At 42.2% G+C, this 13,536-nt stretch overlaps 1 protein-coding gene across 4 annotated transcripts in view; it reads right to left on the bottom strand.

Moving 5' to 3' along the window:
* The window catches only part of LOC118410101 (rho-associated protein kinase 1-like), a 55,992-nt gene that overhangs the window by 13,917 nt on the left and 28,539 nt on the right, over positions 1-13,536 (bottom strand). For all 4 annotated transcript variants that reach the window (XM_035811597.1, XM_035811598.1, XM_035811599.1 and 1 more), the window contains exons 25-40: positions 13,326-13,455; positions 12,758-12,916; positions 12,284-12,376; positions 11,782-11,947; positions 11,059-11,165; positions 10,275-10,455; positions 9,653-9,700; positions 9,095-9,202; positions 8,180-8,361; positions 7,457-7,641; positions 4,875-5,048; positions 4,386-4,572; positions 3,546-3,734; positions 1,568-1,768; positions 891-1,047; positions 281-439 (exon numbers count right to left, since the gene is read on the bottom strand). In XM_035811597.1, coding sequence (XP_035667490.1) covers positions 281-439; positions 891-1,047; positions 1,568-1,768; positions 3,546-3,734; positions 4,386-4,572; positions 4,875-5,048; positions 7,457-7,641; positions 8,180-8,361; positions 9,095-9,202; positions 9,653-9,700; positions 10,275-10,455; positions 11,059-11,165; positions 11,782-11,947; positions 12,284-12,376; positions 12,758-12,916; positions 13,326-13,455 — 2,426 coding nt within the window. The remainder of the gene's footprint in view (positions 1-280; positions 440-890; positions 1,048-1,567; positions 1,769-3,545; positions 3,735-4,385; positions 4,573-4,874; positions 5,049-7,456; positions 7,642-8,179; positions 8,362-9,094; positions 9,203-9,652; positions 9,701-10,274; positions 10,456-11,058; positions 11,166-11,781; positions 11,948-12,283; positions 12,377-12,757; positions 12,917-13,325; positions 13,456-13,536) is intronic.

Genomic DNA, 13,536 nt, shown 5'->3' with positions numbered 1-13,536 from the left:
TTATCAAAGAGAAGACATCTACAAGTGCAAGAAGATGTCTACAAGAGCAAGGGATTCAAGAGTAGGAAGAAGCAGTTTGATTGCATAACCCTAAAATTCCCCAGTCTACCAGCACCTCCTAGCAGTCATGAAAGGAACTTTCAACCTGAACTGTATCCAGGATTTAAAATGCTTCTCCATGGTATAACAAGTGCATGTTAATATCATGTCTTAAATCTTATGGTGTATTTTGTAATCTTGATTCTCATTGGTGCAGCCAGATCTCCCATTGACCAATCACCTTCGTCCTCATCTTCTTCTTCTTCATCATCATCCTCCCTCTGTGGCTCTGATTCCTCTGCCGACCCTTCCTGAATCGGCTCGGGCCGCGGCTTCTTTACCATGACTTTAGCTGAGTACGACTTGTAAGAAACATGTTTCTTGTACTGGTAGGATCGGACTGGGGAGAAGCACACAGGGATAGAAGACAGGAAAGTAAAGAAAGCAGAAATGAAAAGTCTCTAAGGGACTACAGAGTGTAAGGAGTAAATAAAAAATGGACTACATTGAACAAAATAAATCTAGCTTCAATAAATCTAGGGTAGAATATAACAAAGAAGAGATGGGAACTACAAGCAAAGTTGATATTGTTACTCAGCAGGGAAGGAGATGCTAAAAGCTGTAAATATTCAGGATGATGGAAGATACATATTGCAACTACTTTAGAATGAAGTTTAAGAAGAAAGAGGCAGTAAGGCTTGTACAGGCTAGGATATAAAGTTTTAGCTGATATCAGCAGCAGTAAGCAGGAAAGTGTGGAAAGTTGTGTCATTTCCTGTTCAAAATTTTATTCTTGCATGGCGCACACTTCTCCCTTGTACACAAACCCATGTGAAATGGCGCTTCCTTACCGAAACCTCCCTCCGGATCATCGGTCTCCCCGCTGTTAACGCTGGCCGTGTCGCTGCTCATGATGCTCAGCTTGGCGTGCAGCTGCTCGATGTCGCTGTCCTTACTGTCCAACGTCATCTGCAGCTCTGTTCGACATTGGACCTCCTCTTGGAATTGCTATAGAAAGGAATCAGTTATATTTCATAACAATAGCAGTTAAGGGGAAGGACCTTTTTGTTTCGATCCCAGTAGAAAAACATATCCATCACATCTTGTATCCGTAGAGAAATGTAAAACTGATCATAGAATGGTCTTGTAGGTTGTGCAATATCTGTTAACAATCTTTTATAAAACAAGAAGATCATCTTGCATATTGTAAATCTGTTCATTGAACAAATATACAGCAAAACATTACTGGCAGGCAAAATGGACTGTGCAGCTGCACACCTTTTCTTTTTGATAAAAAACTACAAGATCAGACAGGATAATATAGATATCACAAAATAACTCATGTTTGTCCACAGGCATTTAGGCAGGATTTTATCATAGGAGGTCTAAATTTCGCTGCCGTGCAGTGAGTGCTGCAGGTGCGAGTATTGTAGGGGTCTGGGTACATCATGGCTGTATGTCTCCTACAGCTGAACCAATCAAATAACACAAAGATGCAGACTATGAAACAGGTGAATATTTGACTCACAGCCTGCAATTCGTTGAGGTCCTTCTGCAGCCTGACCACCACGTTGTCGTACTTCTCCTTCTCCATGCTCAACTCCTGCTGCAGCTTCCGCACCTCCTTCTCCTTCTTCCTCAGCTGGTCGGCAGACACCCGGTTCTTCTTACCCGACACCATGTCCTTGTACTCCTTACTGTTCACAATCTGGGCAAGCTTGTTGATGGCCTGGAGGGATACACATGGTATAGGAGTGAGGATAGTGTAATTGTTTGTCCTAGAGACTGTCCTTTTAGGTTCCTAGCAACAACTATTGATGAAAGCAGTGTTTCAAAAAAATATTCAAACCAAAATCACATTTGCATTATCAAACTAGCAAACACTGAAAAAGAAGTGGTTCAACGACTGGGGTCTTGAGTTGCACCCCGACAAATGCAGAGTTATTTGCATCAAGTCACCGCAAAGCAAAGTGCAACTCCCACCCATTTACATCATGGGAAAAGTCGTTGAACAAGTACCCTTGTACACTCATCTGGGCGTTACTATGCACCAGACCCTTCGCTGGACCGAGCACGCTCAACTCACGTCCAACAAGGCCAGGAGAACACTGGGGCTCCTGTGGAAGCTCCGTGGCAAGCTGTCGCAGGAAGCCCTGGAACTAGCTTACTTCACGCTTATTCGACCTAAGCTGGAATACGCTTCTGTTCTTCTTACCAACCTTACTGTTGCCGCTTCTAAGACCCTGGAACGAGTGCAGTACCACGCAGGACGTCTTGTCACTGGTGCTGCACCTCGCACACCCTACTCAGAGGTTCTGCAAAAGCTCGGGTGGGATAGTCTGGCGACCAGGAGGGACTACCATCGACTAGTCACAATGTACAAGCTGGTTAATGGTCTCGCTCCACCCCATCTCCAGCCACTTGTTCCGACCACAAGAGATGTAAACAGTCGATCTCAGCTACGACTGCGGAACGCCCATCACCTGCACATCCCCAGGAGTAGAACAAACACCTACAAAAACAGTTTCTTCTTGTACACTGCCCGTCTGTGGAACACCCTACCCACCGAAGTCACAGAATCCGCCACCATCAGAATATTCAAGGCCAAATGCAGACACCACCTTTTATCTAATCACTAACTTGTAAAATTCTAAACCCTTTCCAACCGTTCCATCTTTTCTCGATCTTTTTCTCGCTTATTGGTGTTTATACTGATGATGATGATAATGGTATGTATATTGAGTATGATGATGATGTATTTTGTTCCTTGTAAAATTACTGCTACTTTATGATGTATTATGTATTGCTGTTGTATAGTCTGATATTCCGTCGAATGAATTGTTTATTGTAATGATTTGTATTTGTATGTACTAGTGACAGCCGTCACCAGCTCCGCTGCCTTGCTGTCACATGTCATGCATTGTAGCATTCCAAATAAATGAAATGAAATGAAATGAAAGTGCACTATAGGTAGCTTTAACAAAATCTTGTTATATCAAGACATTAAACTTAAAGAAACAGTTGAAGAGTAACTGAATAAACCAAAATTCCAATCCAATCCAAACCTTACAAATATGGTCAGAGTAATCATCACTAGTTATGAAATTCACAAAATTGAGTCATCACATCAAATTCTATACTACATAATATACAAATCTGTGACTGTGCCAATAAAGCCAGATTGGGTATTCTATGACACCCATAGTACAACCATTTTCAGGAAGGTGTTCACAGAAGGCCATGAACGTCCTCGAGACTTGATGTTCCCCCTGCACCAGTCACTCCCGAACATTGCAGGCCATTGCATGCAGGAACAACTACTACAGGCTCTCATCCTTCCCTCAGACAGTTGTTTATCATCACTTTATGTTCATTAGCACTTTTTTTCTCCTTTATTTCCAATTTTTTTGTACCGGGCACTTGTGTTGTAACTAACCCATGCACAACTGCTAACAATCTCATTCTATGAGGCTAAGCAGTAAAGAAGAGGAAGAAAAGCCTCCCACCTGGATCTTGAGCTCCTTCTCCTTGAGCAGTTGTTTCTCGTAGTGAGCCTTCTGTTCGTTCAGCGCCTGGCTCAGCTCGTCCTTGTTGTTCAGATCCTCCACTGCCTTCTTCAGACGGTTGTTGATGTCATCACGCTCCGCCTTCATCTGCTCCAGGCTGGCGCTCAGCTGCTTGCTCTGGTCCTCCAGCTGGGAATAACACAAGGGGAACGTTGGCCAACAGGCTGAATAAAAGTTCAAAACTTAATTATGCAGCTCCAGATGTCTTTCTGAGGGACGACTGCAGAGTGCAAGATGCCGGTAGCTCGAGGAATGAGTCTACTTTACTATAAAACACAACGGGAAACGTTGAGTTTCACTGTACCCAAAATACCACAATTATAGAGCATTCTGTAAAGGCTGAGAACACCTGTGTAGGTCAAAATACTGGGCAGAATCTCAACATTTAGTAACTGCTGAGCAGGGCTTTAGACATCCAATGGGACAGGAAGAAATGTAAACCACCTAGAACTAGTATTATGCAATAAATGAAAATGATTTTTGCAGCAAAAACTTAGGAAATCAATGTAGGTAAAACAGCAACTGCTGAATTGTAACAAAGTAACAAGTATGCTTTTTGATAAAATACACGATTTTCTGATATTCTACACAACGACTAACAGTAACAGAAGTTTCTTCTCACCTCCTAGACAACCACTGAATAAGAAGAAAAGTATAACAACTAGAGATTTTGTGCTTTTTGATAAAATTTGTGCTTTTTAACAATTGTGCTTTTTGATAAAATAGGTGACTTTCCGATATTCTACACAAAGATAAACAGTAACAGAAGTTGCTTCTCACCTCCTTGACCTGCTGGCTCTTCTCGCCGACCTCGGACTTGTGGCGAGCCTCCTTCTCCTTCAGCTCCAGCACGATCATGGTCTTCTCCTTGTCCAGGTCCGAGAACCGCTCCTCCGCGATGGACCGCGCCAGCTGCTCCGACTCCGCCTTGGCAACCATGAGCTGCACCTGAGCAGACAGGTTCTCCCTGGGGTGGGGAACAACAGCATTAGTGTGTGCTGGGAGCAGTAGGGGATTGGTCACCCTGTCGAATGATAGCAAACTAAGGGATAGCTGTGTAGGTGTCTTGCAACATTCAGCTGAGTGGTTACGGAAAAGGCTGCTAAATTTTTCTAACCCCATATTTTTGTGCACCTGGATGCTCAACTGATAACAACAGGTCTAAAATTCATGACCAATACAGATTATGTTGTTTACAAATCATCCAAAAAATCTTTATGGTCTCCACCCCACCCCAGCCTCAAGAAGTACAGGTAAAACTGGACCCACTTCTCATACTGCTCTTTCTTGAGTTCCTCCTGGAGGTCATTGCACTGCTTGACCTTCTCCTCCACCTCCTCCTTGAGTTCTTTGGTCTGAGTCTTGTAGAGAGTGGAGAAGTACTGCTCCACCTCCAGCTGGTCCTGGAGCTCACGCATGTTAGCCTCGTTACTCTTCAGGTCCCTGTGGGAAGTGGACAATGTTAGTGGCTGTGTGTACTATCTATACTACCTGCGAAATATACAAATGTACTTAAGCGAGAAGCTCACGCATATTGGCCTCGTTACTCTTCAGGTCCCTGTGGGGAGTGGACAATGTTAGTGTCTGTGTGTACTATCTATAAAAAAAGTTAAAGTTAAAGTTTGCCCATGCATCTACAGACGCGTAGGGTGGCGCCCATCCCCACTTCGAAGCCCTTGGGCCACACATGTGCAAGCCACTACAGCAGGGGGCTGGTCCGCTGGTAGTGATGTGTGTTTAACTTCCATACTCTTCCTCATTAGTGCTGAGTGCTAAGCAGAGAAAGCAGCATGTACCATTTTTAGAGTCTTTGGTATGACTTGGCCGGGGATCGAACTCACGACCTACCGAATGCAAGGCGAACACTCTACCCACTAGGCCATTGCACACTATCTATACTACCTGCGAAATATACTAGAGCGAGAAGCTCATGCATGTTAGCCTCGTTACTCTTCAGGTCCCTGTAGGGAGTGGACAATGTTAGTGTCTGTGTCTACTATCTGTGAGATATACTAGAGCAAGGGTGTTGTACTTTTTTGACAATCTACTACAGTGAAACTTGTATAAGCGACCACGTCCATAAAACGACCATCGGCCTTTAACGACCGCTTTTGGCCGGTCCCGATTTTTTTCCCCATAGACACAAGCATTAAGCAACGTGGCCAAAGCGACCACTTGTCTTCTGTGACCGCGACCACCCCGAATCCGGTCCGCCCGCGGCCGAAATGTTGCCGAAGACGACCGCGTCATTTTCAAGTGTGTAATGGCCTCGATTTTTGATGATATCTGGCGGGAAATCCGCTAAAATCGGCTTGTGTTTTGGCGATCAAAACATGCCGCAGACGACTGCGCCATTTTCAAGACTGTAGCGACTGTCGATATTTGATGATAACTCGCGAGAAATATCGCTAAAATTGGCTTGTGTTTTGGCTACTAAAATGTTACCGAAAACCCTGCGTCATTTTCAAGGGTATAGCAACATCGATTTTTGATTCTAACTGCCGGGAAATTACGGTAAAATCTGTGTGTTTGGGGTCCGAGCGAAAAATCAAATATGGCGCCCAAGAGGTCAAACGATGTCATTGGGAAAGTCCACTGGAGTGTAGGTAGAAATGTTGCGTGCGTTGTTATTGTACTCTACATTAAACCTTACAAAATGAAAATTTATTCTCATAGAGCTTGTTTGGAGTAAAGGTAACAGATATAAAATATCCTTATGACTTTATAACACATTTCGTTAGAGAATAAAAGGTGTCTGTGTGTCAATTTGAGAAACTGCTCACCCTTGCTTCTAGTGAAGCGTCCATTTGTCAACATGAGTTATGTTTAGAAGCGTCGGTGTTTTTGTTTTGTTTTTATCGGCAAATTTTCGCCTTCTAGGCAGCGTTGAGACTTAAAGACCCGCGCCAGAAGAGAAACAAACTCACACACATTATTTTCATGGATAACATCGTTGAAATGAACCATTAATTTTTCTGCCGTGCTGACGATTTGAAAGAAGGTTCCCGACTTGTCGGGCGTGTGCGCGCGTGCTTTTTGTTATGGCGGTAAGCTCCCCAACTTATTTCTGGCCCGTAGACTGTGATTCACAAAGTAAAGATAGGAAATTAGCGTTGTTAACACGAAAATCGTATTTTAGAAAGCTCGTGGGGCATGTTTTTGTAACAAATTATATGGACCATTGTCTTGACGGTGTCGCCCATTCACAAGTTTTGACAGACAATGCCGGCGGGGATAATGACGCTGCTCGGCTCCAAAAAGCTACGAAAATTAGAAAGAAAAGCTCTGAATTTTTGAAACGTATCAATTTTACTTCAGTTGGTATAACAATTGCATCTTAACCTTGCATGAATGCACGCTTGTCAATGATTTAAAGGACATGTACAGGTTCGTGGAATTAAACTATTTTAAAGACCATTAACTTTGAAATCATTGTGTCTGTCCTATCTTGTCGATTTTTCTTTCTTTGCATAAGAAGACCACGTGTCTAAAACGACCACTTTACACTGGTCCCCAGGGTGGTCTTCTTAGACAAGTTTCACTGTATCCTTTAATACATTTGGTCAGTGTAGAATTCTGTTGATATTTGGTACCATTCAAAGGTGTTCCAAGGAATTCTTCAAACTTAGTGTCTCTGTACTGGTGTATCTGTGAAATATACTGTTGTTGCTGGTATTATTTAGGCCTTATATCTTCACCTCAGACATTTTTTAAAAAATTATCTTTTATTTTACCTGTCGGTCCAATTTTTTTCTGACAAAAATTCGAAAAGCAACAAATAAATTTGGCGTGGCCTAAATAATAATGTGCTCTTCATCACACATAGGTGATAAGACCTCTTCCACACGTACTTTCTCTTCTCGTCCAGGTCCTTGTCAACGCGCCCCTTCTGTGTCCGCAGCACCTCCAGCTCCTGGTTGAGCTGCTTCTCCGTGACCTTGAGGGAGGAGATCTGCTGCTGCAGGTTCTTCACGTCCGTCTGAGACAGGTGGCGCTTCTGGGACTCCTGTTCCTTCTGAAGGGTGATGGTCTTGATCTGGAGAAGAGAGAAGGATGGGAGGATTGGCATCAGTTGACATCCAATACTTGAGAAGCCATTTAGAAACAGATATTTTGAAGAAATTACTTAGAGGAAAGTCTTTAGGGAATACTATGTACATGATATATAGATAAAAGGAAATTCAAAAAAACTTTTATGCCCATTTTTTAGGTGGAGAACAAGATGGGTCATTAGTACAGCCTTTGAACAATCCCATGTTTGTATGTAGTAAAATCTGATAGGTACATCTGAATGTTTGTATGTACATGTAGTTAATATCCAGTAGGTACATCTATCAGACCAACAGTTTGTAGATCATGACAAAACATTGGATAACTTCAGATAAGGTACCAGCGTGCCCTAAAGAGACAGAGTGCATCTTGAAAGCTTCCCAAGCTACAAACTGTGTGCATTTTGTTTGAAATTTAGTCACAAGTAAGTGTGTCTGAACCATACGTGAGAAGACGTAAGAACAAATAAATTACAGTGACCTCTTTTACCGCTTTTAGCAGTATGAAATTCAGACAAGTCTCACCTCATCCTCCTTCGAGCCCAGTTTGTTCTGTAGCTCCTCCAGGTTCTTCCTCATCTGTTCCATGTCAAAGTTCAACATGGAGCGCTCCTTCTCCAGTTCGGACTTGTCCCGTTCCGTCTCGTCCAGCTTCCTCTGTATGGACTCCAGCTTCATCTTCTCCTCACTCACCCGCCTTTCCAGTCCTGAAACAAGTGAAGTTGGACTTTAAATCTCAACACCAACTCAAAAGGATTAATCTGAACCTTATAAACGTCAGTTGGTGAGTCTGTTGTTGTAAATCTTTTTTTTATTATTAATTTACTGGTAACATCAAGAATGGCGAATTCCTGTTAGCCTGATGACATGCGGGCACAGGACTTGTCTTATCCAGCATCACAACAACAAAAAACAATGGGGAAGTATCAATTATCCAATGATTAGCTTTGGATGGCCAGGGTTGGATCTGTTTGAGATTTTAGAATGTTGCAGCATACATTATCAGCACAACTTGTGCATGAGTTGTGTTAGGGGATGCAGCTGTATGGGATGCTGTAACAAAACTGGGAAAAATGCAGGTTAAGGACACAGGGAAGTCAGAGCAAAGGGAAAGGTTTGAGATTAGACACAAGTTAGCAACATAGAATGAGTACTCATCTATGTGTGTTGAGAAGGCTGCAGTACCCTAGAAACTAAGTGCTAGCAAATGCTATATGCTACATTATTATGTAACACCATAATTTGAAGTGGAGTTAACTCTTACCTCTCTTCAAATTTTGACCTTTATTATTTCTGACCTCAGAACGGCCAACAAGGCATCTTGGAATGAATTGAATATATAAAAAAAATGCAGCCTTCTCACCAGACACGAGTACAACTACAGAAATGACTGAAATTGGAGGTAAAGCGTGGAAGAGCCACAGGAAAGACAAGACAAACTTTGCTTGAGCTGTGAGAGCAGAACGGACTGTTCCGACCCTGCGTCGTCAGGCTGGCACACAAGCATGTCAAGCTCAGCTAAGAGTTCAGGAATATGGTCCTGAGAAGCTGAAAGATAGGACAGTGCACCAAGCTCAGCATGGTAGCAACCATACCATTCTGCAGTTATCACCATAAATACGTCTTCAACAAATGGATAATACATTATTACATATAAAAGCCAGGAAGGAAGCGGCTTCTCTACTACAGAGCATGCTCATGCAATATATAGACTTGCCATTTGCCTTGGTAATAATTCACAACCCATACTTTTAGCAAGAACTTTGAAAAAGCTGCAATTTCCACCTACAATGTAAGCCAGGCTAAAGCCTAGTTAGTAGTAGTAAGAAAGAAAACCAAAAAACAAAGGAACTTCATGTATTCTGAAGCTAGCAATGCATGTAGAGTATTTTTTTAAAGTGTCCAGCAAGTCTGCAACGTTGCAAATGAGCAGCAGCCATTGATACTGTACTATATGAAGGAAATGTTGCACATTCAAGTCAAGCTGTCCATACTAACCTTCCAAGTCTGAGCCGAGTGCTGTGTAAACAATAGTGTCTACCTCTTCTACAGACAGGAGGAATGAGAAGAGATGGGAGGGGCATGGAACCACAGAGAGAGTGAGAGAGAGAGGTGCCTGGTGCATGCACACAAGAGTAGCAGATTTGAAATGTACATGTACTCTACATGATGCATGTATGAGCCCAATGGGCTTTTTTTCAATTTCCAGTATTACATTTACAGTATTTCAATGATTAAAGAGCTTTGTGGATTTTACACAGAAGTACACCATAAACAGAACAAATGTAAGAACTCAGAAAGGAAGTGTCTGCCAAACAGTGAATAATCTCATGCAGAAATTGTGCTAAGTAGTTATATCACTGTATTTCCTAAAATTCAGGACACAACTCTTTAATCTAAATTGGTGAAGAAGACATTTTTAATCTGAGTTGGTGATAAAGACAGAAAATATGACAAACGTTCAAGTCAGTATTTAAGGCATGACTAAAGACCACGCACTTGAAGAGAGAAAAAGGTTTGGCAGCATGATATACCTCTCATGGCCTCTGTACAATGTAGCATGACATAAAGATGAACACACTTGAGGAGAGAGACAAAAACGTTTGACAGCATGACATACCTCTCATGGCCTCTGTCTTGGACTCCTCTAGTGACAGGATCTTCTTCTTGTCAGCGGAGAAGGAGGCGATGGTGGCCTTGTGGTCCAGCACCTCCTGCTCGTACTTCTGCGTCATCTGCTCAAACTTGGTCTGCAGCTGCCTCAGCTTGTAGTTCAGCTCAACCTCCACGTTGTACTTAGCCTGGGGAGGGAAGGAGAGGATAAACATGTACATCACATAACATGTCTTCCGTGACAATTTTCATCAGGTTGGTACATCACTGAATCTGAACTGTGAGCAGCGACACCTGTGCTGCAGTACAATGTGAACTATTCAGAATTGCCCTGAAGAAGGTGATAGACAGTCACTGAAACGTGTGAATAAAGCAATACTTTTGTTTTGTTGGATAAAAACATTTAAAATTAAAAAATAAAGCAATGGTTGCATAAAAAGAGTCTCATTATTCATAATTCGTCTTGTATGTAAAATGGTATTACAGCTAGCAGTTTTCCCAACCTGAATACACTTAGCTGTATCAAAAGATTGTTGGCTTTCAACGTGATGTTTTTAAGAAATATTCAATTTTCATTCAATTCAAAATAACCACAGGAAGTCAAGCATGGAAGCCCCCTTTGCAGCTTTGTGTTCAGTTATCATAATATGAGTCGAAAAGGGCTTGTCTTTCATGTCTTAAAACTATTAGTCATTAAAAACCTCATCCTTTGGTTGGAGTTGTATACATGCACTACTGCACTAGTCTGCTAGGTGGCTCTCTTGTAGACTAGGGTGCACATACACACTCACCTTTTCCATAGCATTGTACGACTCCTGGAGCTGGCGTTTCTCCTGTTCTAACCGGGAGATGTTCTGCTGGGAGTTGGACAGCTCCTCCTGCAGCATGTAGTTACGATCTGGAACAAAGACAATGTTTTGTTATCTCATCAAGGTGTGATAAAGAGCTTCTTACATGCTGCATCTGCCAGTACGACTCTTAGATTTCTTGTCCAGTGTTTTACACACAACAGCAAGACAAACAATGTTTTGACATACCTTACTGCTTCAAACACACAGGCAATTTTGACTATTCTGAAAATCTGGACTACTGCTTCAAAAGTATATGCTAACAGATAATGTGCTTTGAGGTGTCTGTCATATTGTGTATGTTCAACAGTTGGAATCATGTTCTATGGTAACATACTAAATACTGCTTCAAAAACACAGGCAGTTTTGACAACACTGAAAATCTGGCATATTAAATATGGTTCAAAAGTATCTGCTAACAGATAATATGCTGGAAGGTGTCTGTCAATACTGATTATGTCCATCAGTGGGAATTATGTTCTAACATACTTTACCTACCTACCTACCTAGTGATCTCACATACTTTACTGCTTCAAAAACACAGGAAGGTTTGACTAAAAAAATCTGTAATCTCTAATATGCCTTAAAAAGTATGTGCTGACAGATAATGTGCTCAGAGGTGTCTGGTATTTTCTGTATGTTTAGTTAGTGTGAATCTTGACTCACTCTGCACATCCGCGGACATCTCGGAGGCCTGTGATTGGCTCTGCCTCTCCTCCTCCAGCTGGGCCTGCAGTTTGAAGACCTCCTTCTCCTTGGTGACCCTAGTGGACTCCAACTGACGCAGCTTCTCCTGCAGCTCGTGTTTGTCAGCATCCGCCTTCCCTACAGCCTAGAGCAGTGACAGACACAGCTAGTCAGACGGTTTTCTGGGATTTTTACAGCAATTTCCTGGCATCCAAGGCTACAATTGTCTATAGCATTATGTAAACTTATGATTTAACATGACTGCTGACACCAGTGGTTGCCTTGACTGACAAAACAATGACACAAGGTTGAATGACACTGCTTGGAACACTGTTATATTCTCTTTACCTCCCTCATGACCTCAATGAAAAGCAGCCTGCAGGCCGATTGGAGCTTCTCATGAATAAATAAAGGTTTAAACAAACAAACACTTAAAGCAGCTTATTGCTTGTGGATCCATCAAAGATGTATGTCCACCCACCTTGTCGAAGTCCTTCTGCACCTTCTTCAGCTTGTTGTTCAGCTGAGTGGCAACTTCTGCCTCTGATCTGCTCTTCTCATTCATCTCTTCCAGCTAGGGAGGTAAAAAACACTTTTTAACATACAATCATGGAAAGACCTCCTTCGTGTCAAGTGCTTCTTAACACTGTTTGGTTATTTTGTTATTATATTTCAATCGATCATATCTGCTTTCCAATGTACCTAACCTCTCTCCTATTTCCTTCTCTTAAGTGATCCAAAAGTCTTATCTTCTCATATGCACATCCATATTTTCACTACACACTGGAAAACTCAAGCCTGTTTATCTCCCTAGTTTCTCAAAATAATCTATCAAATAACCCTCTTGCCATCTGGCCTTTCTCATCTACAGCTTCCATGAGGAGCCCTTCCACTTCCCCAGAACAACCTCATGTAGTAGCCTTATCTAACTTCCCATCCTGCCAGTTGCCCTCACCTGTCTCTCCAGGTAGCTGACTCTCTCCGTCAGGTACTGTGATGAGGCTGAGGACTGGTTCTGTTTCCTCATCTCCTCGTCTAACCTCAGCTTCAGGTTCTCCACCATCCCCTCCAGCTTACGCCTGTTCTCCATCTCCTGTTCAGCTTTTCTCTGAGACTGAAACAGGCCGAAAAAACTTTCATTTCTGAGTCATCAAAAAAGCTGTAGCCACAATCTTTCCTTACAGGAGGCAACATAATCATTAATTCAACAATTTATAGGCTGATGTTTTGGAGATTTAAGTGCATGCGCAAAGACAGCACTAGACAGATGGTGCAATAAACAGCACAATCAAGTTTGCTATAGCCATGTGAAACTGTCTGTATCTGTATCTATATAGCTGGTATAACCACCCTTCGGCATAACACACCAGCTTAAACTGTCTACCTCTCCATGTACCAAAAGTACAACATGCAGCGGATGCAAAACAAACTTAACAATTTTTTCAGATAAATAGACAAACGCAGTGTCATTACATTTGGTTAGTATATCATATACTAATCTAATGATTTAGAGAAATGCTCACCTCCTTTAAGTCATGATTAGACAATGCTGTCTTCCTCTCCATCTCCCGAGTTAAGGCTTCAGCCCTCTTCCTACCCTCTGCCTCTTGATCTAATTCTCTATACAATTTCTCTAGCTTTGTTGATGTATTCCTGCAAAACCATAACAAAAGATGGCTGTAAGATTACAAACAGATAATATAGGATTGAATTTCATCCTGGCTTAATAAGCCA

Source organism: Branchiostoma floridae, chromosome 2 (assembly GCF_000003815.2).
Source record: "Branchiostoma floridae strain S238N-H82 chromosome 2, Bfl_VNyyK, whole genome shotgun sequence".
NCBI lineage: Eukaryota > Metazoa > Chordata > Leptocardii > Amphioxiformes > Branchiostomatidae > Branchiostoma > Branchiostoma floridae.
Note: the sequence above shows the minus strand (reverse complement) of the source record. Positions and strands in the feature narration are given on the sequence as shown.